The 25,715-nt window shown below is 34.8% G+C and overlaps 1 protein-coding gene across 1 annotated transcript in view; it reads right to left on the minus strand.

The window, feature by feature from the left end:
• The window catches only part of CDC27 (cell division cycle 27), a 75,307-nt gene that overhangs the window by 39,244 nt on the left and 10,348 nt on the right, over positions 1-25,715 (minus strand). Inside the window, exons 2-8 of the mRNA XM_021678487.2 lie at positions 19,945-20,020; positions 10,360-10,507; positions 8,668-8,793; positions 5,040-5,137; positions 4,147-4,301; positions 3,835-4,046; positions 2,744-2,858 (exon numbers count right to left, since the gene is read on the minus strand). Of these exons, the coding sequence (XP_021534162.1) occupies positions 2,744-2,858; positions 3,835-4,046; positions 4,147-4,301; positions 5,040-5,137; positions 8,668-8,793; positions 10,360-10,507; positions 19,945-20,020 (930 nt within the window). The remainder of the gene's footprint in view (positions 1-2,743; positions 2,859-3,834; positions 4,047-4,146; positions 4,302-5,039; positions 5,138-8,667; positions 8,794-10,359; positions 10,508-19,944; positions 20,021-25,715) is intronic.

Raw genomic sequence — 25,715 nt, forward strand, 5'->3', positions numbered from 1 at the left:
CTGAGCTGAAGGCAGATGCTTAACTGACTGAGCCACCCAGGTGCCCGCTTAACCTCAGTATTTTTATCTTTATACTATCCTTTCATTTTTCACTTTAGTTTTTTTTTTTTTAAGATTTTATTTATTTATTTGACAGACAGAGAGACAGCAAGAGAGGGAATACAAGCAGGGGGAGTGGGAGAAGGAGAAGCAGGCTTCCCGCGGAGGAGGGAACCCAATGCGGGGTTCGATCACAGGATCCCGGGATCATGACCTGAGCTGAAGGCAGATGCGTAATGACTGAGCCACCCAGGTGCCCCCTCACTTTAGGTTTTAAGGAAAGGCTCAAGATTCCTGAAAATTCCTAAAAAGCCTATAATTACATATTTTCCAGGTGGAGCTAAGTGTTACAAGAATTTTAAGACAGCTACTACTCTTAAGATTTATGATCTAACCCAGATTTATGATCTAATATAAAAAATAATAATACAAGAAGATTTTATATCCCTTCTTTGACACTTAAAGATATTCTATAGTAGTTCAAAGGAATAAATTTTTTTAAATTACCTGATTATTTTCCATATTCTAAGCATTTTGCTCTTAGAATTACATTTCTTTCTAGTGTGTTCAATTTTTCATTAATTGGGTCTCTGTTCCTGTGGAGGAGAAAAAAGACTTCCTGCCCCTCTCTGCCTTCTCTAATTTATTACCTTACTTCTATTCATTTTCATCACTTGGCTTCTTTATAAAATGATCTGTGACTGTTGCATCAGTGGATATTTTTATTTTTTTTACTACCAGATAATTTTCTTCAAAATTTATTACTTTGATAGCCACTGTACATAATTCTCAAACTTTATAATTATAATTAATAACTAATAATAACTTTCTCACCAGATATGAAAGCCTTATTTTGGCCTTTCATGTATTCAACACCACTGCTCATGTCCTCCTTTTGAAACTGTGTATAACTTCCAAAATAGTATGGTATCTTGATTATTTGTCTGAGCACTTCATGTGCAGGCCCTTCTTCCTTCCACTGTTTTAAATTAAGTATGCTCTGTGTTCCTTTGCTACTATCTTTTCCTAGGAGAGCCTGGCTATTTTGACAGCTTTAACTATTATTTCTATCACCAGGCCATATTCTTTCCTCTATGACTAACTATTCACTAAATATTTTCATCTAATTTACTACCACCTCAAAATAAAACTTTATAATCCTTCCTCTTCTTCCTTCCCCAAGTTGGAACCTCTACATTCACCCAAGGGACAAAACTTAGAGTCAATTCTGGCCCTTCCTTACTTAACAAAGATCTGCACACAATATTCAGTTTGATATTTTTAGTTGATACTACATGCAGAACTACAAGTAGAGCTTTCCTATGAATGTCTCATAGCAGGGTAAGAAGAGAACAGGGGCAGAAGAGGATGAGACAGCAAATGGCTTTATTGTTTGGGTACTGTAATCACCTACCCAGCACTGACTAACTTGTCCTTGATTGCTATGGCTTGCTGGTTTTGGCCTACTTCATCTGGCATGCTGATTACTATCCTACTATGCCTTCTTACAACTGTAATAGACTAATTTCCACAATTATACTTCAGGTAGCTGCCAACTCTTAAAAATGAGATTTAAAGTAATCCATACATTCAGTACTTTGCAGCCTTTTTTTTTTACTACTCTCAGAGTTTCTATCACTACTCATTAAGATGCCATTATAGAAACAAAATTTCACAGACTCTAAGGAATTTTTGGAGTAAAAAGAATAAGAACAAAAGTCTCTAGGAGGGTAAAGGGTTTATATCAGTCATATACTAGTATGACTTACTTAGCTTCCATTTCTTAAACATCTATTAATGATGGCAATACGCATTTTAAATACATAACCTAATTTAATTCTCACAGAAGGTAACCCTGTATCACAGACCTGTTTCAAGGAAATGGCACTCTGACCTTTAATGCCACAGATCTATAGAAAAGAATATTATTTAAAAGTCTCAAGACTTGTTGCAGTATTTACTATAAGGATACTGTCAAATATTCTTTATTTTATTACACATTTACTATAAAGTTACTATACACCTATGAGAATCCGCCATAAAAAACTTTATTATCAGAAATAGCTGGCTTTATGCAAGTCAATTTTTTTTCTTTTTTTTTTTTTAAAGATTTTATTCATTTTTTGACAGAGAGAGACACAGTGAGAGAGGGAACACAAGCAAGGGGAGTGAGAGAGGGAGAAGCAGGCTTCCCGCGGAGCAAGGAGCCCGATGCGGGTCTCGATCCCAGGACCCTGGGATCATGACCTGAGCCGAAGGCAGACGCATAACGACTGAGCCACCCAGGCGCCCCCAATTTTTTTTCATGTTAATTAGTACACTTAAAAGATAAATACAGTCGGGACAAGTAAAACAATGGCAGGTGTAATTTCTGTTATTTATATTCAAAGTGATAGAAACCATCTTAATTTTGTTTAAAAAGGGTAAATCAAAAGTAAAAATCTGAATGTTTATTTAGCTACATGCTAAAATAAACTATACTTGGAGGTTATAATTTTACATGGCCAAAGAACAACCAGCTTTATGTCTCCTACTATAACCAACAGCTTATGACAATGATGGCCTTCTTTTACATTTAGATCAACACTCTAAGGCAGTAGTCATTATATAAAATTAGATTCTCTCTGAAATTGCCTTTAACAGATTGGAATTGTAAATAAATTTCTTTCATCAACATCAAAGCTGCATTTTACATGGAAAATACCTTTTTTGAAGGGGCTCCAGTAGATGGCACGTCAATTACAGAAGATGTATTAGTGTAGTTTTGTAAATAGGATCCATCTCCAGGACTTGGGGTTTCTAATGGCAAAATCCCAAAACTGAGAAGAGGTTGAAATCAAGGTGTCAAAAAGTCATCAAGGCATATATAAAGCAGCAGTATACTTAAATTAGAAGGTCTAAAAGGAAGAGAATGGCAAATCAGTCTTGGGGGCAGTGAGGATCTGAGGGGCAGATTTAAAATAAGCTGTGAATGTAGACTATTCCACCCACCATAACTAAATTAAAACGAAAAAAAAATCAAACAAGGAATTAAATTGAGCAACAACCACTGATCTCAGGAGATTTACTGGAAATGAAGAATGGCTTTGTAAAAGCAAAGATCCAAATGATCAAATTATTTAAAATTCTTGGAATTTATGGGATTTAGACACTGTTCCAGAGACTGTCTCTAGAGACCACTGAATCCATCTGTGGATTCAGGGAGTTGTTGTAATCTCGTGGTCATGCTATTTTAGTAACTCTCTGGCCCCGGGACCCAATTCATAGTGTCTGTTCTAACACAGAATTTTTTATTTTGACACTTTTGGATAGGTATCCTCTGGGCTGGGTTCCTGTATTTATACACATATATACTTCTAATAATTTTGACAAAATATTTCCTATTGATAGGTGTCAATCCTTCTTCCATGGTTTGGAAAACAGTACTTTAACAATAATCACTGCTTTAACTCTGATTATAACAAAAGCATTGCAACATTTCAAAAGGTTCACTGATATTCACTGACACACAGCCAAAAAGACAGTATCTTTTAACACATACAGTAGCTGAAGAAGGCATATTTAAGAGTTTTACATTTTTCTCTAATATTTAATAATAAATTTTTATCACAGGTATTGTATCTCTTTTACTTCATTTTCAAAACAGAATTGGTCCATTATTGACTTACTAAATGCTTCCATTTCCATAATGATTTAGAAGTTGCTGTTCATACTAATTTATATTACTAATAATATGAATTATTATAGATCATTTACTATTATAGCATATTTTAAAGTATGTTTTGTTTGTCTTACCTTGGGGTTAATGGGCTAAGAGCAGCTGGTCCTCCTAATAAGCTTCGACCAGTTTTTGGTTTATTTTGAACCTGTTTAGATAATATGGAAGTTCCTGTTCCAAGAGGGACAGTATCTGGTGAAATTACAGCTGAATCAATATAAGACACTGAGGAATCTGTATTCAAGGAGTACTTTGAATTGGAAGATTCTAAATTCAGTCTGTTTAATTCCTGAAACAGAAAATTTCTACCATGTCATTTATGATACATTATTTAGGTCATTCTTTCCTGTTTTTCATAATATTTGAACACTAGCATATGATACACTTACAATTGTGTCCTGGGGTGTTTCTGTAAGAATGGTCTCAGGCTGTCTGTGAGATAAACTATGATTAGATACTAGTGTTGTGCATGAGCTGGGCAGACAGTTGCTAAAGTTCTGTAAAGATGTTAATTTAAATGTTTGGTCAGGATCTGGCTTTTCACCTGTAAAGGGAAAAAAAAATGTATGCCTCTGAGATGAGGATTAATATCTTTTTTCAAGTATGCACAAATTAGTGGAAATAAGGCCTTATCCAGTGTTTTAAAGTTCTCCTATCTGTCTCAGCTAATCAAATTTACCTCCCCAAAGTCCATCTATCAATTTATTATAAAAATTTACCCCTCAGATAAAGCTATAAATTTAGAAATTAAATGGAACTACAATAACACTGATTTTAAATATAATAAATCATCGGAAAAAGCAGACTTCTGTGTTTCTTTTAAAGCAGAAAGCAATTAGATCTCACTTTACTCAAAGTAAGGAGTGATGGTTGAGAGCTGAAACCCAACAGACAGTTAAGTTTTAAGCACTTCCATGTATACATACACAGTTTTAAAATGATCGTTCATGCATCCTAGAGCACATATACCAAGGCACTCTTTCCCCATACTGTCCAGGTCTTATTTACATTAACAGTTTCTGCTCCAGGCATTCTATTAATTTCTTTCCTTACCTAGAAAGCTAGTGTTATACTCACAATACAACTCATTCTAGAGAACACAAGGCCACATCATTCCTTAAACATGATTCTATTGCCTTAATTCTTGTTCTCAATTTTAACAGCCTTTAGCTTTGAAAAATATTTTTCTTGTGAATAATTTGTATCACTTTCCAAAAATTGAGGAGGAGGAAAAAAAGAGTTAAGTAGGGGAACCCTCCCCTAGCTGCCTCTACAAACCTACCTATTTCACATAATGATTCAAAGGGGGACCAGAGGAAAGGATTTAAACTAAGGCTCTTTTGGTAACATTCTGATCCTTTGGCAAGCCGATCTGTCTTGCTGTAAAGACAAACAAAGAGATTAGACAAGCTACACAACCCAAAACATTATAAATTTTTCATACAAAAAATTAGGTACTGTTATATATGTATTTACAATACATATATAAGTTCTGAGAGCACTCTTCTTGACAAGTCCCTAAATTACCAATTTCCCCTTCTTACCATTCTCCAATCTCTATTATTTAAGGCAGTTCAAATCAAAAGTCCAGTGAAAGCAAGAACATGAATTGAAGGGAATGTTACCTTAATAAACTATCAACGCCTTCTTGAATGTTATAATTGCTTTTAATTTCCTGTCAGATACTAGAATTACTGAAGGAGAGATGGACAATATCCAAGTATTTCAGTCTTATTCTTAATTTTTAATGTAATATCCCAGTGGTAATTTTGAAAGTGACTTAAATGCTTTAAATATAGCATTTTTAAATAATCAGATCTTCTAATGAAGTAGATAGAGGTGGTGGCTTTTTTTTTTTTTTTAAGATTTTATATTTAAGTAATCTCTACACCCAACATGGGACTCGAACTCACAACTCTGAAATCAAGAGTTGCATGCTCTACTGACTGAACCAGCCAGGTGCCCCGAGGTGGCAGCTCTTAATGAAAAAAGTTTCCCAAAGAATTGGGGTGAAAAATTATTTAGATGGTACTGGGAAGAAACCAGTTAATCTAAGAACCAGACTTAGTATTGGCTGTGTCCTGAACATAGAAGTCTCATGAACTACTGTAGACAAAAAGACCAATAAAGAGATAAAAAAGAGGGGCGCCTGGGTGGCTCAGTCGGTTAAGCATCTGCCTTCGGCTCAGGTCATGATCACGGGGTCCTGGGATTGAGTCCCGCATCAAGCTCCCTGCTCAGCGGGGAGCCTGCTTCTCCCTCTTCCTCTGCCTGCCGCTCCCCCCCTGCTTGTGCTCTCTCCCTCTCTTGCTCTCTCTCAACTAAATAAAAATTTTTTAAAATCTTAAAAAAAAAAAAGAGATAAAAAAGATATCCTAACAAGCTATAGCTATAAAACTACAACAGGTATATATCTAGATTACTGGGTACAATTTTGGTCATAAGACAGACACATGATGGCTGAAATGAAAAGCCACTTTTTTGGAGCAGAGTTTTCTCCCACTGGATATTTCACCTTGTAATATTTATGATGAATAAAAGGAACCCATCCTTATTCTTTTAAAGAAGGGGGGGAAACCCTTCTTCGTGGTTAAGGCCTGATTCAGCTGTACCTTCAAGCTTTTAATAATCTTGTTTAAAAATAATCGGTAACACATATATAGTATTTTTGTGATTTTAGCATTTATTTTGTTTTATTAAACTTTATTTTGAAATAATTTTAGACTCATATACAAGTTACAAAAATAACAGAGTTCCCATGTACCCTACACCCAGCTCCCTCAATGACAACATTTGACGTAACCATAGCACAATTATCAAAACTGGGAAATTGACAATAGCATAAACTAAACCACAGACTTTATTTGGATTTCAGCAGTTCTTACATGCACTTGTTTATGAACAGTTTTATGAAGTTTTATCGCATGTATAGATTTGTGTAACCACCATCACCACAATCAGGATACAGAACTGTTCCAACAGCCCAGAGAAACCACACCTGCCTCTGCACGGCCATACTCTTGCCTCAACTCTACCCTCTGATCTGACTACTGATCTGTTTCTATCATTATAATTCTATCATATCTATGTTTTATGAGAAATTCTGTTGCTCTGCATCCTCACTAGCACTTGGTATTGTCAATTCTTATTTTAGCCATTCCAACCGGGGTGTAGTGGTTTTTAATGGTGTTTTTTATTTGCCTTTCCTTAATAGCTAATGATTTGGCACATCTTTTCATGTGCTTACTTACCATCTGTATATCTTCTTTGGTGAAATGTCCATTCAAATACTTCACCATATTCTAATTAATTTCCTAATTTCTAATTTTCTTATTATTGAGAATTCAAGAAACAAAACTGTTTCTACCAAGTCTTTCCTACTTACCATCTTACCCCTCCTTCTTTTTTTAATTTTATTTTATTATGTTATGTTAATCACCATACATTACATCATTAGTTTTTGATGTAGTGTTCCATGATTCATTGTTTTCATATAACACCCAGTGCTCCATTTAGTATGTGCCCTCTTTAATACCCACCCCCCTCCCCTCTAGAACCCTCAGTTTGTTTCTCAGAGTCCATAGTTTCTCATGGTTTGTCTCCCCCTCCCATTCCCCCCCCCTTCATTTTTTCCTTCCTGCTATCTTTCTCTTTTTTTTTTTTCTTTTTTAACATAAAATGTATTATTTGTTTCAGATTACCCCTCCTTCTTAACCAGGTAGAACTAATTATTTCCTCCTTCAGACAAAATACTGCTCAAATTTTATCACAGCATTTTTATTGTGATGATAAAAACTTACAAACTTCTGAGTTTGAGGGCAGGGACTGTGAGTTATTTATCACATTCCCAGCGTTAAGTACTATGTCTAGCTAGCCATAAATGGAGGATAGATCTCAAAATTTCTTGAATAAATGACAAGAATAATCATAGTTGCATGAACTAAAATTCATTACTCCAAGTCCTTTTACTAAGATAAATAAAGATATTGATATTATATCTTTACTTACTCCTGTTCTCTAAAGAGTGGTGTCATCTGAAAATGAGCCCCAAAATTCAGCCAAATAATTTATTCTGTTCAAAAAGATATTTTCAAGGTTTTTAAAAAACTACTATTCAAACTAGCCTCAATTTATCTTAAAATAGATGCTTTCCTAACTCTTTAGAAAAGCAATCCTCAACCATTTCTCCTACAGTATGTAACAAGTTACATTTATACATGCGATGCACTCCCATGGGCAGCTGGAACAATTCCTATTACCTACTTATATCTCCACCCTCTAGTCCCCAACTCACAATATTTCAGAATACAAATCAGTGCGAATATTATTATAGTGATGACTTTGAATTCATTCTCACTTGCTTTCAAAAGACTAAATTTAAATAAATGTAAAGAAATTTTAAATACATTTAAAATTCTTTCCAAATCACTATTATTTCAACTACCATTGTAGGAAGTTTCTTATGACATGCCTCAAAATTAGTGTGGTAAACCAGATGGGAATTACTATTCTTTATTACTGAAACTTGCCTTCAAGCCTTGTTCTAAGGAGCAAAGGTGATATTTAATATTAGAGAAAAAACTTCACTCATTTCTTTTTCCTCAGTGGATCACATGAAGATATTCTCCTCACCCAAGGTAAAAAAAAAAAACAAACAAACCATATGTGCACTCAATTATTTATTAGGTAGTGTTGCTGTAGCTACTATCATTAAGGCAAAGTGGATAGTCAAAAATGGGATCAACATCTCTACTACTTTATAGGTTTAACAAGGTCATAGAACTAGAAGACTGTGTGTACTCTTCAGCCAAGCGCTATTTGATAAACACAGATAATGTAAGTTTTTTTTAATTGCAAAGACTTCTAGCACTGGAAACAATCTTCTGGTAACTTGAATCATTCTTACTTACCAATATACATGTCCCAACAATGAAAGAGTAAAGCAAGCTGAATCACCAAACTCAGTTACAATATCATCATGGCTTTTCTGCTTATTAAACACTCCACCAGATAAGATCTGTTCCCCTTCTGCAAGCCTTTAAAACACAAATTTACAGATTAACAAAAGTCAGTATAAAAAGTACTGTGTGTAAAGACATTCTTCATTACCAATGTACTTCCTTATATGGAGATAGATAAAGTAAGAAGTCCATAGCACCTTTAGAACAGTAATAACCATGTATTTAGAATCACTTGGAAGACTAGGAATTTATGATCTTAAAATTCCAGTCTTGTCTTTAAAAACAGAACCAGTTAAATTTAGTCTCTGTATGTATAAATGTAGTCTGAGCAACATACACATTACTCATGTCAAAAGAAATGGAAGGCCATTATACTGGGGGAAAATGTGAATGTTTCTTCATTAACAGATGTAGTGGTCCTTTTTAGTTCTATAATTCCTTGAAATAGGAATCAGCAAGCAAATTAAACAAGTCTAGCAGATTTTAACTAAAAACTGCATACTTAATGGTCTCAGTCATTTTTAGGTTTACAAATGAAACCTGAATAGCACTTCATCTCTTTTTATTTGTCAATTAATGTTTTCTTGATATAGAAAATCATAAGTGTTCCCCAAAGGAAAAAAAAATGACCTGACTTCACTATATATTTTTAGCACATCAGAGTTTGTAATGGTTTCTGTTTTAAAGTTTTTTCCAAACATCATGTGGAAAACTCTCAAGTTTACACAGCATATCCTAAACATAAAAGGTGATATCTATAGTTCTTTTACTGTCAGAGAGACTTTTAAAAAACCATGAATACTTATAAATGGGATAAGAATGTCTAAGGTAAGAATTGGCTTAAGAAATTAGCAAGTTAAATAAATTTTTAAGAATTTAACATTAGAATCTTTGAAATAAAAATAAATAACAAATGTTTCAGAAATTTTATAGATATTTTAGTTAGCTTTAATTTAAAAGTCATCAGTTAGACAGTGGACAAATACAATATTATTAGTCTGTGGAGACTTCATGAGGCTTATTTGTGTCCTCTCACTATAAACCTACAAACTAAATTCACATATAGGCTTTTACAATTACCTATTTAGTCACTTTTAGCATTATTGCATCTCTTTCAGCACAGAAAAGAGTTTAACAGAAGATAACTACCTATATCTATAGCTGCCTCCAGATTCAGAATAGGGACAGCTGACTTGATTTAATTGTAATGTTCAAAAGAAGCGTTCTCCTGAATCTGCCCCCTTGCTTCAAAGGGGTAGGAGCAGTGGTTCCCAAATAGAATGATCTTGAAAGGCAAATAATTACGCAACTACCTAGACACAATGAAGCGTTAATCTCAGGTGAACAGGTAAGGAGGTTTTACACTTCAGATAATTTTGGAAAATGACAGGAATTAGTTATAACTTAAGTTTCTCCAGAGTTAAATTCTATTATTTATTATCATAACAATGAAATCTCTCCATAACAAAAATGGTAATGCCACAGGCAACAGTATAAACATTTTAAGTGACTGAAATAGACAAATCTCTACTATCAAAAAAGAGGAGAAAGGGAGTCAGAGTTTAATCTATCAAAAGGATTTTATCCAAAATTTTACAGTGTAAGTAAACAAAATTAGATAGAAAAGATTTAAAAACTTACTTGCTGAGATCAACACAACATTTTGCAAGCAGGTATTTACACTGCGGTGTAGTACAACTGTGTCCTTTCAAGAGTCTATATGCTTTATATGCCTTTCCTGAGCGGTAATAACAGGTTGCCAATAAAAACAAGGCTTCCTCTGAGTGTACTAAGAGCACATATGAAAAAGAATGGCTATTATTCAGTATGTTGAATGGTAATCACTGTTTATCTGGCAATAAACAAGTTTAGCAACAAAATATTAGTCATGTTATTTAATATAAAACAATCATTTATTAATCCAAATCAGAATGAGAAATACTTTACTGATAGAAATCTTAGTTCCCCAAGTCCTGATTACCTTCTTACAAAGAACCAAGGAAATAATACAGTGAAGACAGTCATGGTATTTTCTATAAATCCTTAAGAAAAGTGCGCGCTTGTGCACACAACCACACACCCGCACCTACCTTTAAAACAGACTACAAGTAAACTGTCCTGTTTTTTTGTAATATTTTTCTAATAGACTCTTTGAGAGAATAGAAGTTAAATTTCATGAGAGGGAAACTCAGGGTTATAAAGCTAATTATCAATCTGAGATTATTTTCTACATTAAAAAAGGACCAGATTTAAAAAAAAAAAACAAACACCCTTATTTCTAACACCAAATATACACTAAATTATATCCAAGATAATTTAAGACAAAAGAATATTCTAAATTGTGAATACCCACAATGTTTAAACATTCAGTTGACAGACTTAACACTTCTATAGCAATAATAATTATACTGCCCTGCAATGGCAAGAGTGGAATTATTCAAACTGTCCTCTAGTCTTAATATTAGGAAATATCCCTTTTTACTTAATGAAATATGGCATTTTTTCCCTTATTTACTGTCTTCCAAACTGACCATCACCTCACTTCTATCCTTGCAAGTTCCCAACCAATCCAGGTGAAAGGCTGTAGATGAAACAACAAAAGAGATAGAAAGAGGGAAAATCACAAATCTGTGCTTCTAAAAATGGGTTATATAATAATCTCAGTGGGCTGAAGGATATTCTAAACCAGTGGTTCTAAAGTGTGTCCCTCTGTCAGCATCAGCATGACTTGGGATCTTGTTAGAAACAGAAATCCTTAGCTGCATCTCAGACACATTAAGTCAGTAATTCTGGGAGTGGGGACCAGCAACCTGTGTTGTAACAAACCCTTCAGGTGATTCTGATGCATGCTGAAGTTTGAGGATCATTGTTCTAAAGTACAAGATAAATTTGCCACATCCTCTTAAAAAGTGAACTTCACTCAAAGTTTGGGATAAAAAAGTAGGTAATTTGAAAGTTTACTCTTACAAAGGTTTTTTTGGGGTCATATACAGATGCAAGCAAAAACTAATAGAACCCTTCCTCTCTAGTCCATCTTATGATTTTTCATGAAACCCTAGTAGAAAAAAAATATGCAATGAATGATATGCAGTAAATGATAAGAAATTTTGGCAACATGTTAATGGGATGTACCTAGTATTAGTGCATCAGAAGCAAAAAAAATGAATAGGGAACTCTACTGCAGTGAGAACAAATTGTTAATTTCACTGAACTCTAAGTGCTAATTCACATAAATTAGAAAGTGTGATTTCTTCCTGATTTTGCAAAGGCCTAGTTTTGCCTTATAAGTTTTTAAAAACTATTGATTACACCAATAAACAACGGCTCCCCAAAACTAGTTTAACTTTTAGCCATAACAATCCTTCATCAAATGTTTTGTTTACAAATACCTGATTATGCTTAGGTCCATTTTCACTGCAGTAAAATTCCCTAATAACATAAAGATACCAAATATTCTGTGTGTGTGTGTATGTGTGTGTGTGATTTTAGTGTCACACTGCAGTTACCTTTTTGAAGTGTAATAACTTAAAATCTACCAGTTCAGATGGGCATATGGATTGGAAGTTTAAGCACACCTTAAGGTTAATGAAAGGATAAGATACTGAAGTAAATCCAGAACTTGAAGGGTTGTGAAAGACATGGAGAGACCTGGGTGATTTTCGAGGCTCCCCAGAAATAACTGGACAGTCCTAAACACTGAATCAGTAGTAAGGAGTTATATAAAGCTAAAAAGCATAGACTATTTACAAATGGATTTCATCTGGAACAGTAACTCCAACTGATTGACAGTGGCTGCCTCAAGTGCTGAATTCAGAAAAATTCTAAGGCTGACCATGGCTAACTAGTAAATGTGCAGATATCAAAGTAACAGGACCTAGAAATGGTTATAGATGTCTGCATGACATTTATTTACCATCCTTAGAGCCTTAATTAAAATATGCGATTGGGAATTATAAGGTCCATAATATACTTTATAATCAGAAATAAAGTGAACATTGACTCCACACAGTCACTCTTAATGTAATATTGAGAAATCAATCATGTACTAGTTAAATTATGGTATATCCATATGATGAAACACTCTAGAAGTGTCAAAGAAAAAGAAAGACATAGAAAGATTTCTAGAATGCATTGTTAAGCGAAAAAAGCAAAAACAAAAAAGAAGTTGTGGAACAATACTGAAACTCCTCTTCTCACAAACAGATTAGGCTTCAAAAACTGAAAGGTCATTTCATGTAAGTCCAAAATAATTAAGAGGGGTTTAGGCTTGCATCCTCCAGATACAATTCCATCAAATTGGAAGGTGAGTTAGTCCCTCAAAGATTTCAAATCAGATAAGACACCTCTTCTTGATGTTGACTTACAATGTAAATGAGCAGCCTTTTTCCAAAGTGGACCAGTTTTGGCAAGACTTAGAAGTCTGAGGAGATGAAGGTTCTCTAGCCTTGATAAAGTCTACAATTATCATAGAGAACTGCTTAGAGGTTAGAGTACTCTGTTTGCGGCCTTATCATGAACTCAACATTTTGAGTATTCAAAGGGCATAGAACCTATGAAATCATCTATGATTTGTGACACACTTTTCATCTTGATTATCTTTTAAGTCCTTAAATCAAGGATGGGCAGTACAGCACATGCATTAGAACTATGGACTCTAGAGCCAAACTGCTTGGGGTCAGATTCCAGCACCACCACTTACTAGCTTCATGACTTATGGCAGGTTAACTTCTCTGTCCCTCAATTTTTTTATCTGTAAAATAAGGATATTGATAGAGATAATGAATAGAGATATTGATCTCTAAGGGTTGCTACCAGGATTAAATGAGTTAATAATAAGAGAGTACTGAGGATAGTACCTGACACATAGTAAGAGCTATATGTGCTATTATTAAATTATCATTGGCTTTCTCCTAAATTTATAATATCTGAATAGTCATTTGATAGTAATATGGGTTATACATACATGACTCTGAGCCACAAGCTCAAATAATTCCATTTCATTACTAACTTTTCTTTTGCTGAAGGATTTCAATTGCCTGGGTGCTTTGCTTTTCAGATGCTGCATGATTCATTCCATCCTTTAGAGTCATTTCTTTTGTTGAATACCTCATTTACATATACAACTTCAGTATTTTAATATTATTCCCACTTTTTATTTTCTCTAGTTGTTTACATCCTAAATTTCAATACTAACTCGTTTTATATTTGTTGTATATGATAGGGTTAATGGTTTAAGATACTTTGAAATCATGCTTAGAGTAAATATACCACAGGTAAGAGGGTGGAGGAAGTTTCAGAAAGGCTCTTTAGTGTTGGTGGGGAGGGGGGAGGGGCAGTGGCCATACATAAGGAGAAAGCAGATGGCCAGATTGTGCAGGGCTTTGCAAGCTGTCTAACGATTTAGGGATAAATCCTCTGAAGCATTTTAAGAAAAGTAAAGAGAATGGGTTGATTTAGGAAATGGAAAGAGAAGAGGCAGGGAAGGGTAGATATGGGAAAACCAGTTAGGAAGCTTTTTTAGTAAGAGATGTCTTAGATTAGTGTGCTAACATAAATCCAGCTTTGCATGCATTGAGTTTGGTTTGTGTGAAACAGCTAAGTTAATGCAAATGAAACAGTTGAGTCTCGAATAAAAAAAAGATTGTTGGGAAAAGTTAAGTCTTAATCACTAACACATTATAAAAATGAAAACTATGACAATTAAATAGCATCATCTTTTTCACTGGCAAACATTTAACTATGATAGTAAAACATTAGGCCAATGGGCCAGACATCCTTTTGGAGGCCCCCCTCCCCAAATGTAACAAACTGACTGAATTTTTAGACTAGATATATGTATTAAATTTTCCAATAATGACCTAAAAATGAAACATTATGCCACATCATTAGTAGCATTCTGGACATTTCCCCTCAATGATGACCTTAACATAAATTGGTAAATAAGTTTTTAAAAAAATGTTGCCATTTGTAGTCACGTATTTCTGTGAGTTTGGGCTCTCGATATCATAGCTTAGAGAAGAGCAACAGATGCTGAACCTTTTACTCTGGTTCACGTCTCTTCAACTGAACCCAATTTACTGAAATCAATACACCCAGTGCAATTTCTACATCTGGCCCATTAATCATTAAGACAGGTAGAAACCGGTGAACAATTTTATGGTAAACACATAAAATGTATTCATACTTAAAAATAAACATTTTGTAGTGTAGGATGCAAAATCTACATCAAGATAGAATACTAGATTTCAAGCAACTGTGAGCTTTTCATGAGGACCCTCAAAATAACTTAGGGAATACATGTTGACACAATGTCTTCAGCTACTTCTTTTTCCTTGCTTTTCACCAGGTACAATCACCAGTCCCATATGGTCTCATAGATAGCAAATTTTCATCTTTCCCCAGAGGCCCTGGGCATTTCCTTATAAAATAAATGCACACAAAACTTACATCTGGTTAGTTTTCTAAACACAAATAACTCCTCTCTCTCCAAGGACCTACCCTATCAATTGTATTAATGTATTCTTTGCCCATATAGTCTATGACTGTTTCTATTTGTTCCTAACCACCCATTTCTATTCATTCCCAACAGCTAAATATGTATAATTACAATTAAAAATCTTAGAAAATTTTAGAGGTACTACATGTTATCTGTTAGGACAAGGGGAAAAGCTGAATCTATATTCTGTCCAACAGTTAATCAATTAGCAATGGAGAAAAACCTTGGTCAAGGATATCAGGTATCGGCAGTGGGAAGGAAAAATAGGTGCTTACAATGGCAAAAGGGGATATGGAGGGAGATGATAAGATTAGGACAGTTTTTCCAAACAGCAAGTCTCAATTCACTGTGGATTGTGAAATCAATTTAGTGGATATCAACCTGCATTAAAACAATAACAACACTCAAACAGAAAAATATCAGAGTGTATCGTATATAAGACGAGTAAAAAAAAAATCTGAAAAGCCACTGTATTAGACTATGCTAGGGGAGAGGAACTTGTAAAGGACTTCCTACGTGCCAGAAACCACAGTAGATTATTATAGTTAGTGCTGAAAATGATCGTGTTATACAGATACTTCTTTTCCTAATTTAAAGATGAGGAAAATTAGGCTCGGAATAACTTCTTACCTAAGATCAAATGGCTAATGAACATGTGAGCCGACATTCTCTTACACTACTTTGCTTATACCACTGTCTTAGGTGGGCTAACTATACAACTCTTAGGAGAAAGACAAATGGATGACAAGGAACTAATGAAATTCAAGAATTTGGCTTTCAGAGGGTCCTATCCATCTACTTCTTTAGCCCCATGGGGTGTCTTTCCCTAAAACATAGCAGCTACCACTAGTGGCGTGGGAGGCCACGGAGCAAAAGGGAAAACAGGTTACATCTAGTATACCGACTCTGATCAACTAGTACTGTCAGCCAGCAACACCGTGTCCACAAGAATTCCAAGGCTGGTTCCACGGGAGTAAGTAGTATGACAGATTAGTGATGTCTATCATAAATCAGAGTGGCACATATTTGCTACCCTTCGTAAAATGGAATCAGAAAGATTTGCCCCTTACTGCCTGTGAACATTGGTCTCAGTTTCTTCCTTTCTAAAATGGCAATAGCAATGTCCACTTTATAGGATTATTAAAGATTAAATAAGGAATTAATATTAAGTATGTAAAGAGCCTAGTACATAGTAAGAAATCAATAAATGGTAGAAGTTATGCTTGTCATTATTATTGAATTAGGATAGTATCTGCTCCTGTTGCACTTAAATTCTAAAATCTTCCCTCATAGAAATGAGTGAAACAGAGTGATTAGGTTCTACAGTTAACCCCTGAACAATGAGGGGGTTAGGGGCATCTATCCTGCAGAGTCAAAAATCCGCAAGTAATTTTTGACTCCCCCAAAACTTAACTACTAAAAGCCTACTGTTGACCGGAAGCCTTACCGATAACAGTCGATTAACACATACTCTGTATGTTATATGTGTTATATGCTGTATTCCTACAATGAAGTTAAGAGATAAGAAAATCCTATTAAGAAAATCATAAGAGTGGGGGCGCCTGGGTGACTCAGTTGGTTAAGTGTCTGACTCTTGATTTAGGCTCAGGTCATGATCTCAGGGTTGTGGGATCAAGTCCCACGTCGGGGTCCACAATGGGTTTGGAGCCTGCTTGAGATTCTCTCTCTCTCCCTCTTCCTCCCTGCCCTCCTGCCCTCTCTCTTTAAAAAGGAAAAACAAAAACCATAAGGGAAACACATTTACAGTACTGTATTGGAAAAAAATTTGCATACAAGTAGACCTACACAGTTCAAATCTGTGTTGTTCAAGGGTCAACTGTATACTGAGAGAAACTAACACTTACTGAGCAACTTTCCAAGCGTCAAGTGCTGTATCAAACACAGACAGAAAGTGGACTGAACAGCTTTATGGGGATTCATCTGGAATCCTGCCCCAATTCTATGGGAAAACCTAATTGTCTTAATTGGAAACCACTAATTCACAATCTTCTGGAGCCTAACTATAATAAACTAGAAACTGCCAATCCTTTAATAAACAAATTCAAAAAAGAAAGTATAAGACAGCAAAACACGAGGGTTGTGTAGGTATCAGTGAAAATATATGTAAGTAGATTATGCAAGATAAACCTTGCTTTTATATAATTGAGCAGAGTAGGGTAATCTATTGCATTATCTTCTAAGCCTCTTCTCACTCTTCCATATCTTTTCATTGGGATCTCAGACTCCTGCTGCACAGATCTTCCCCACTCTCCTCTCTGAACTCTGAACTCCTGTTCTCCCTTGAAGGACCTGACAGCACTCTCAAAGGGATGCTATTTCCCTCATATCCCACTTATATCAGAGTCAAGGTAAGGTTTCCTATTTGCTTTTTTTTTTTTTTTTTAAGATTTTATTTATTTCTTTGAGAGATAGAGCAAGCATAAGCAGGTGGGAGGGGCAGAGGGAGAGGGAGAAGCAGATTCCCTGCTGAGCAGGGAGGCCTATGCAGGCTTGATCCCAGGACCCTAGGATCACGACCCAAGCTGAAGGCAGATGCTTAACCGACTGAGCCACCCAAGCGCCCCTCCTCTTTGCTCTTTGCTTCTTAAAACTATTTCCAAGCATTACTCTTTGCCTGTTTGTGAAATTCCCTGCTCCTGAGTACATATCTTCTCCTTATAACTCTCAGCTACTAAATTCAGGACATTCTGCTTCATTAATAGAAGAATTTTACAACTGGTTGGCTCACGGTCTTCCGCTCCCATGTTATTCCCATACATCTCCCAATTCAACTTCATCTGGACTTCTGGCACTTCTCTGTAACTTATTTACCAATCCCCTTCTGTGTTAACTTTCCTATATAGTTTCTATTTCCTGGTTCCAGATCTTGTCTATATTCATAATGTTCTTATCTCTTGTCCTTTCTTGTGACACATGCCTGGCAAACCCCTAATATCTACCTTCTTATGCTTGCAGTTAGATTACTAAGCACTTGCTACTAGTGTAAAATCATACCACTGAGCAGAAAGATTCCACTAGCAATTCATGTAAGAACACACAAAACACACAAAAATAAAGCTCATATGTAACCATAAAAAAAATTAAACTTCTTGGCAAGTAATCCAATGGGAATGTCACAAAAAGTAGAAAAATTGAGTTAAGCAAACACACACCTGAGTAAAAAGAAGGCAGCACCATTTCTGGTTGGGAAGGCTATCTATAGTAAGATGTCAATACTTCTAAATTAATTTAGAGAATTATATGGTTACAGGTCAGCACTGATCAAAATCTTTGTGAAATTTCAAAGCAATAATAAAATACACATAGAAAAATGAAAGGTAAAAAAGGGTAAAGACTTCTTATCAAAGAATGAATTGGAAAGAAAAAAATGATGGGAGACACGCCTTATGAAATATTAAAATACAATATAAAGTGTTAACTAAAAATGGTATGATATTGGATTAAAAACATAATTAATGGAAGAGAGGAGAAATTCTGGAATCAGAACAAAATATTTTTTTAAAATTTAACATAAAACCAAGTAAAATACCATGTGGGAGGGAAAAAAAGCATTGTTTATAATATATAATATTGAATAAATTGATAATATCATGATAAATTCTTTAAATTTTTTTAAACCACCAACAACCACATATTCACTGTAGTGGTAGAAAGATGGTAATTTTCCAGCTACTGAAGCAATAGGAGAAAGTATAAATGACAAAGCTGATGAGTTAAACTACAAAAAAAATTTTAAATATTGAAATAATAAAAACCAACAGAATTAACATTAAAAAGCAACAATCTGGGGCAGATATATAATAAAGATATAGCTCACAGAAATAGGAATAAATTTAAAACAAACACTTGAGAAAATACCCAGGGTCCCTTATAGTAATAAAAATGCAAAACAAAATACCTCACAATTCTCCAGTAAGCAAAAATACATTAAATTGATCAAATCTGATACGTATAGGATTATGAAGGAAGTCTTATGCTGTTAACACCCCAAATTATTATGCCTCTCTCTGATAGGTTACCAACTGGGGAAAAAGTAATTTGTTATAGAATTGATCACACTGTTTGAGTTGTAAATTTCATTCTAGAATTTATAACCCAAGAAAATGACTTAAAAGAACAAAAAGCTGTACCTAATTATCTATATTACCATCTTAGAAAGAAAATTACAATAATTAATGACAGAAACAAAACATAGATTACCAGCAGATGTTTACTGAACATTTATTACCATGCCAGAAGGCTGTGCCAAGTGCTTTAAATACATTATCTCATTTCATTCTTCAATGTTATGAAGCAATTATTACTATCTTTATTTGATAGATGAGAAATCTGAAATACTCAGACACTGAGCAACTTGCCCAAGGTATACAACTGCATATTTAAGTGACAGGGTTAAGGGTTTGTACCAAGGCTATAGACTAAATTCTTGCCCTTAGCCACAGAATATAGACTTTTCTAACAAAAAAACTTGGAAAAAAATATCTAAAGTTGGAAAATGATTAAGTAAATCATAGTGTAAAACCTGGAACAACTCTACAGTTATTAAAAGTAGCATATAAGATACAGGAAAAAGGTTTTAAGAATTAGTGCCAATCATAAAGAAAAAACAAAAGTGATCCCCAGAATCTTGTTATATATGTCATAAGAAATGACAGAATTCCATATATTTTATTCACTTATGGTTCTATAGAAATGAAGAGATTACAAACCTTCAGCATACAGTCGTTCCGCAAGGAAAACTGCATCTCGGTAAGCATAGTGGTTTAGTGCTTGCCATATAGCAGCCTGAAAGTAGAGGAAAAAGAACATAAATATACAAACATAGGGAGTTTCAAAGTAACTCCTAGCAGAGCCTTGCATACAGTAAACAAATCAACAACCCTAGTTTAAGTAATAAAATGTCAATGCCCATCATGCAAACTCCATAGTTTGCTAGAGAAGGCTCTTCACAGTATGGCTCCTGACATATCTGAATTTACTCACTCAACTCTCCATGGACATTTAGGCCTCTGTGCCTTTGTACTTCCTTTTCCCCCACAGAGGAATGTGGGCTCCCCCTCACCTACCTCCTTTTACAAACTGCTCATCCCTAAAGATCCAGCTTAATTAACATATACTTCATGAAGGTTTCCTAGCTGATTCCTAGCCATTTTTTTGATAAACACATGTCTTCTAGTGAAGCACTCACATTTTGTTATAATTACTTGTTTACAGGTCTGCCCAAACCACTAAACTATACTGCTCTAAACTTACAACAGTGGTTTAAACAATTTTTCATGATATACATGAAATGTATGTCATCCTCCCGAAAAACTTCCCCACCTATTACCTTTAATGCTACCCTGTTCTCACCCACTCAAGAAAGCATATTAGGATACAGGTAAGTAGAGCTACTATAGGAATAACCTTTAATCTATTTGAATATATTTTTCTATTATTTTATTTTATTTTTAAAAAGATTTTATTTATTTATTTTGAGAGAGAGAGAGAATCTCAAGCAGACTCCAAGCTGAGCATGGAGCCTGACACGGGGCTTTATCTCACGACCCTGAGATCATGACCTGAGTCGAAATCAAGAGTCAGACTGCTTAACCGGCTGAGCCATCCAGGCACCCCATATTTTTCTTTTTTAGAGTTAGAAAACATATCTATAAAGTATATATCAAAAGAATATTTTAAGTAATAACAAATGAAAACATTTAGACCCATGTGCTTCCTGTCTAGCTTAAGAAATAAAATATTACCAATATACTTGAAGCCCCCTCCCTATGTGCTCATCAGTTACATAACCTCTTTCTGAAACTACCACCCTGAATTTTGTTAATCTTTAGGTTGTCTTTACAATTTGTATACATATGTATGTATCATCTTTAAGCAATGCAACATTTAGTCTTCCCTGTTTTTGAATTTTAAATAAATACAAAATAAATATAATCATATTGCATATATTCTGCTATGATTTGCTTTTGTAATCCAATATTATATTTTAAAAATTCATTCTCAATCTATGCAGTTGGAGTTCATTCATTTTGATTGCTGAATAAATAATATTTCCATTGTATAAATACACCAAAATGTATTTTATCTATTTACGGCATATGAACATATGGGTTATTTCTAGTTGTTTTTTTCCCCCCAGTTATAATAGTGCTGCAAAGAACATTCTCGTATTTGTCTCTTGGGGTATCTGTTTAAGAATCTTTCCAAATTAGGATATATATTTAAGAATGAAATTATGGGGCTGCTGAGTTCATGTTCATATACATGTTCATCTTTACTAGGTTATGCAAATTATTCCCAAATTGTTGGTTTAATTTACACTCCTACCAAAAATGCATGATTTCCCATTATTCCACATCCTTGTCTACACTACATACTGTCAAAAACATTTTTAAGTGTGTTTATTTATTTATAGTAATCTCTACACCCAATGTGGGGCTCGAACTCATGACCCTGGGATCGAGAGTTGCATGCTCTACTGACTGAGCCAACCAGGTGCCCCTAAATTTTTTCATTTTTACTAGTCTGATAGATATAAAATGCTTATCTCGTGTCTTTAACTAGCATTTCTCTGAATATTAAAATGAGGCTGTGTTCATTGGTAATTTATTTCATGTTTATTGGTCTTCTGGCAAACGCGTGGTTATGTGTCATACATTTTTCTGTCAGGTGATTTACCTTTTCTTACTATTTTACCCAGCATTTTTAGAAGCACTAAACCAGAGAGGTTTCTTTTAAGTTCCAGTGTGTCATATAACACTAAGTTTTAGTCTATCATATAAATTATGTATATATAAATTATGTGTTCATATATATTTATGTTTTGCCTAGCATTTTTAGGAGCACTAAACTACAGGAGTTTCTTTTAACCTCTCTCGGTTTCTTTTAACTTTTAGACTATCACAAGATATAAAAGTCATCAATTAATTTTTTAAAAATTCATAAACTTATAAATTGAGATATCTTATAACTGATCATGATACAACAGCATTTTTTTTATTTCTAGCACGTATACCAGCTCATAATTTATTGAATAATTTACTAGAGTTACAATAAAACCAGCAAGATGGGATTACCTAATGAAGACCACTAGCTAACATTGTTAACAGTAAAGCTAGATTACATTATAACAAGTAATTAATATGCCTCGGATATAGTAAAAGCTCAAACATTTGAATGAATAAGCAAATGTTTAATAACATTTCTATGGGCATTATTATTATTTTAAAAGATTTTATTTATTTATTTGACAGAGAGAGACACAGCTAGAGAGGGAACACAAGCAGGGGGAGTGGGAGAGGAAGAAGCAGGCTTCCCGCTGAGCAGGGAGCCCAGTGCGGGGCCCGATCCCAGGACCCTGGGATCATGACCTGAGCCGAAGGCAGACGCTTAACGACTGAGCCACCCAGGCACCCCTCTATGGGTATTATTAATTATAATTTTTTATATTAAAATCCTAGTAGTAGTTGATGACTTACTTAGCCCAAGGGTGTATTTTTCTATTTCCTCAAGAAAAAAATGGTAAATGAATTTCATTTGGGGTCTCTAGATCCTCTTGTTTAAGCTTACTGTCTATACAGTCTAAATTTTTTAAAGTCTCAGAGATATTAATTTGGCCATTTCCATCCAGACACAAGGGAAAGGAAGGAGGGAATTTAAATTTAATTTTAAATAAACTATACTAACCCAGGCAGCATTTTTCCCCCTAATGTTAGTGTTCTTAATCCAGTCATTTCCTACTACTTCAAGAACTATCTAAAACTGCTATTCAAAGTGTGGTCCTTGGAGCAGCAACACTAGTTATCTTCTGGGAGTTTTCTGGGAGTGTGGAATCTCAGACCCCATCCCAGACCTACTAAATCAGAACCAGCATTTTAACAAGATCCCCAGGTGATTTATATGCATATTAAAGTTGGAAAAGGACTGATCTAAAAAAGACTTAGTCTAATTAAAAACATCCCTGCTCAAACAATGAATCATGGAACACTACATCTAAAACTAATGATGTAATGTATGGGGATTAACATAAGAATAAAAATAAATAAATAAATAAATAAAATAAAAACATCCCTGCTCAACAGACTTCCCAAAGCCAAAGAGGTTGTCTCATCTAATATTAATTCAAGATGTTATGAATAAAATAATTTCTAATCCTTCAGGCCATATCCCTTAGCTTTAAAAGAAAGGCCTGAATTATTCATATTCCAAAGCCTCTTGTTTGTAGGTCTTCATGTTCCTTCTTGGCCCCAACCCATTTCTTATATCTAATAAAATATCCTACATACTAATATAAATGAATCACAATACCATCTCCTTTCATAATCCCCCAAATTAGTTGGGCTACAAAGAAATCTCCCTTTGGTCTAAAATGTACCATTTCACTCTCCCCCAATATTTTCATAAGTAGTTGGCATAACCTATAGGATGATTCCAACAGTATACACAAAAATACGACTTATCTGCTTTAAATAAGAGAAATCCTAGAATTTTCAGATACTTATAAACTCCATACTAAAGATAATTTGCTGTCCCAAAGCCTGATTGATCCCAACACCCCTTCTCATAATTTCCAGAAGACAAAGGGGTTCATACAATTGTAATTTTGCCATACTTCAGTTCTCTGCCAGCTGCCATATATGCTTATTTCTGGAATACTTCCATATGATTTAATCCCACAATGTCCCTCAATCTCATAGAAAGGAATACTTAAAATACTGAAATGTCCTACTACACTAAAAAACACTCATTCATAACTGGAAGGTCCTCTATTACTTGGGAAGTAAAATAGATGGAAGAGAAAAAAGAGAAGACCATAAATACCAACAGGACCTTAAGAAGGACTGTTAAATCACTATATGATTCTTCCCCAATTAGAGCCACCTAAGTAAGAAAGATACCAAAGACAAGCTGTGCTGAAACAGCCAGAACCCCCAATAAAATGTTCCATATTGCTGCTAATAATTCTTCCACATACCATTAACCAAGGATCTGAGGTTCCTACTCCTTATAACTCCTTGACTTTTTTTTTTTTTTAAAGATTTATTTATTTATTTGAGAGAGAAAAAGCACGAGTGGAAGGGACAGAGGGAGAGGGAGAGAGAATCTCAAGCAGACTCTGTGCTGAGTGCAGAGCCTGACATGGGGCTGGATCTCACGACCCAAGAACATGACCTAGGCCGAAACCAAGAGTCAGACACTTAACCAACTGAGCCACCCAGGCACCCCTCCTTGACTTTATTTCTGATAACATTTGCCTGTGGTGGATTTCAACAATATCCTCAGCTATTTAGAGTACAAAGGTATACTATTACTGCCTGAGTACATTTTTTTTTACTAACTCCAGCATGACTGACCATGAATGAAAACCAATGGGCAGGGGATAGTGGTATCTTTTCTTTAAATTTTCTGAACTGGAGAGTTCTCGTACTCATTCATTCAATAAATATTTACTGAGTCCCCACTATGTGCCAGGCACTTTTTAGACTCTAGAGTAATTAACAAATAGTTTCTATTCTCATGGAGTACCTTTCAGTGTTGTTCCTGTCTAGATCAGTGGCTATCAATTCTTGCTTGACAATGCTCTACCTCAAATCCACTGCATCACAATCCCTGGAAGCTGGGATTGAGCTTAGATGTCTTTATTTTTAAACCTTTTCACTGGTAAGCATTCAGTGCTCAGAATCATTTTGTTTTTAAAAGATTTTATTTATTTATTTGAGAGAGAGAGAGAGAGAGCAAGAGAGAGGACAAGCAGGGGTAGGGGGAGAGGGAGAAGCAGGCTCCCCACTGAGCAGAGAGTGCAATGTGCGGCTCCATCCCAGGACCCTGGAATCATGACCAGGGCCAAAAGCAGATGCTTAACCAACTGAGACACCCAGGTGCCCCTCAGAATCATTCTTTTACTCTTCTAGATAAGTAGTTCTCCATCCTTTTACAGCACACTCTTTTGTGAAAATTTGTAAAAGCTATGGACCTTCTTTCCAGAAAAAAGCACATGTACATATATATAATATATATATAATATATATATACACACAGAAAAATCGTGTACAGTGTTAGGGGTTCACAGATATCCTGGTTCATTAAGTATCTCTGGTCTAGCTGATGGGAGACAGTATTAGAGCCTGATACATAATAGGTTTCAATAAATATTTGTAGGATTGAATTTAGATTTTGAAAGAAAGGAGAAGAGACAAGTTACTGACCTAGAAAGGTACTTTTTCTTTTGCATACAGGAGACTACTATAGTACTAGGGCCTGGAGGAGCACTGCTGCTGCCAGAATTAGGAGAAACTCAAAAACATCTTTTACCACATAAGGTCACAGATGCTGGGTTAAGTATACATGAAATAATGAATGTATTGGTAAATCAATTTGGGTACGTTATGGATTTAAACAGTTTGAATGGGCTAGCGTCTAACAATTATTTACAGAACTGCACCTAAAGAATGGTATCTAGAATCTATCCCCACTTTCCTAG

This window comes from Neomonachus schauinslandi, chromosome 15 (assembly GCF_002201575.2).
Source record: "Neomonachus schauinslandi chromosome 15, ASM220157v2, whole genome shotgun sequence".
NCBI classification, from domain to species: Eukaryota; Metazoa; Chordata; class Mammalia; order Carnivora; family Phocidae; genus Neomonachus; species Neomonachus schauinslandi.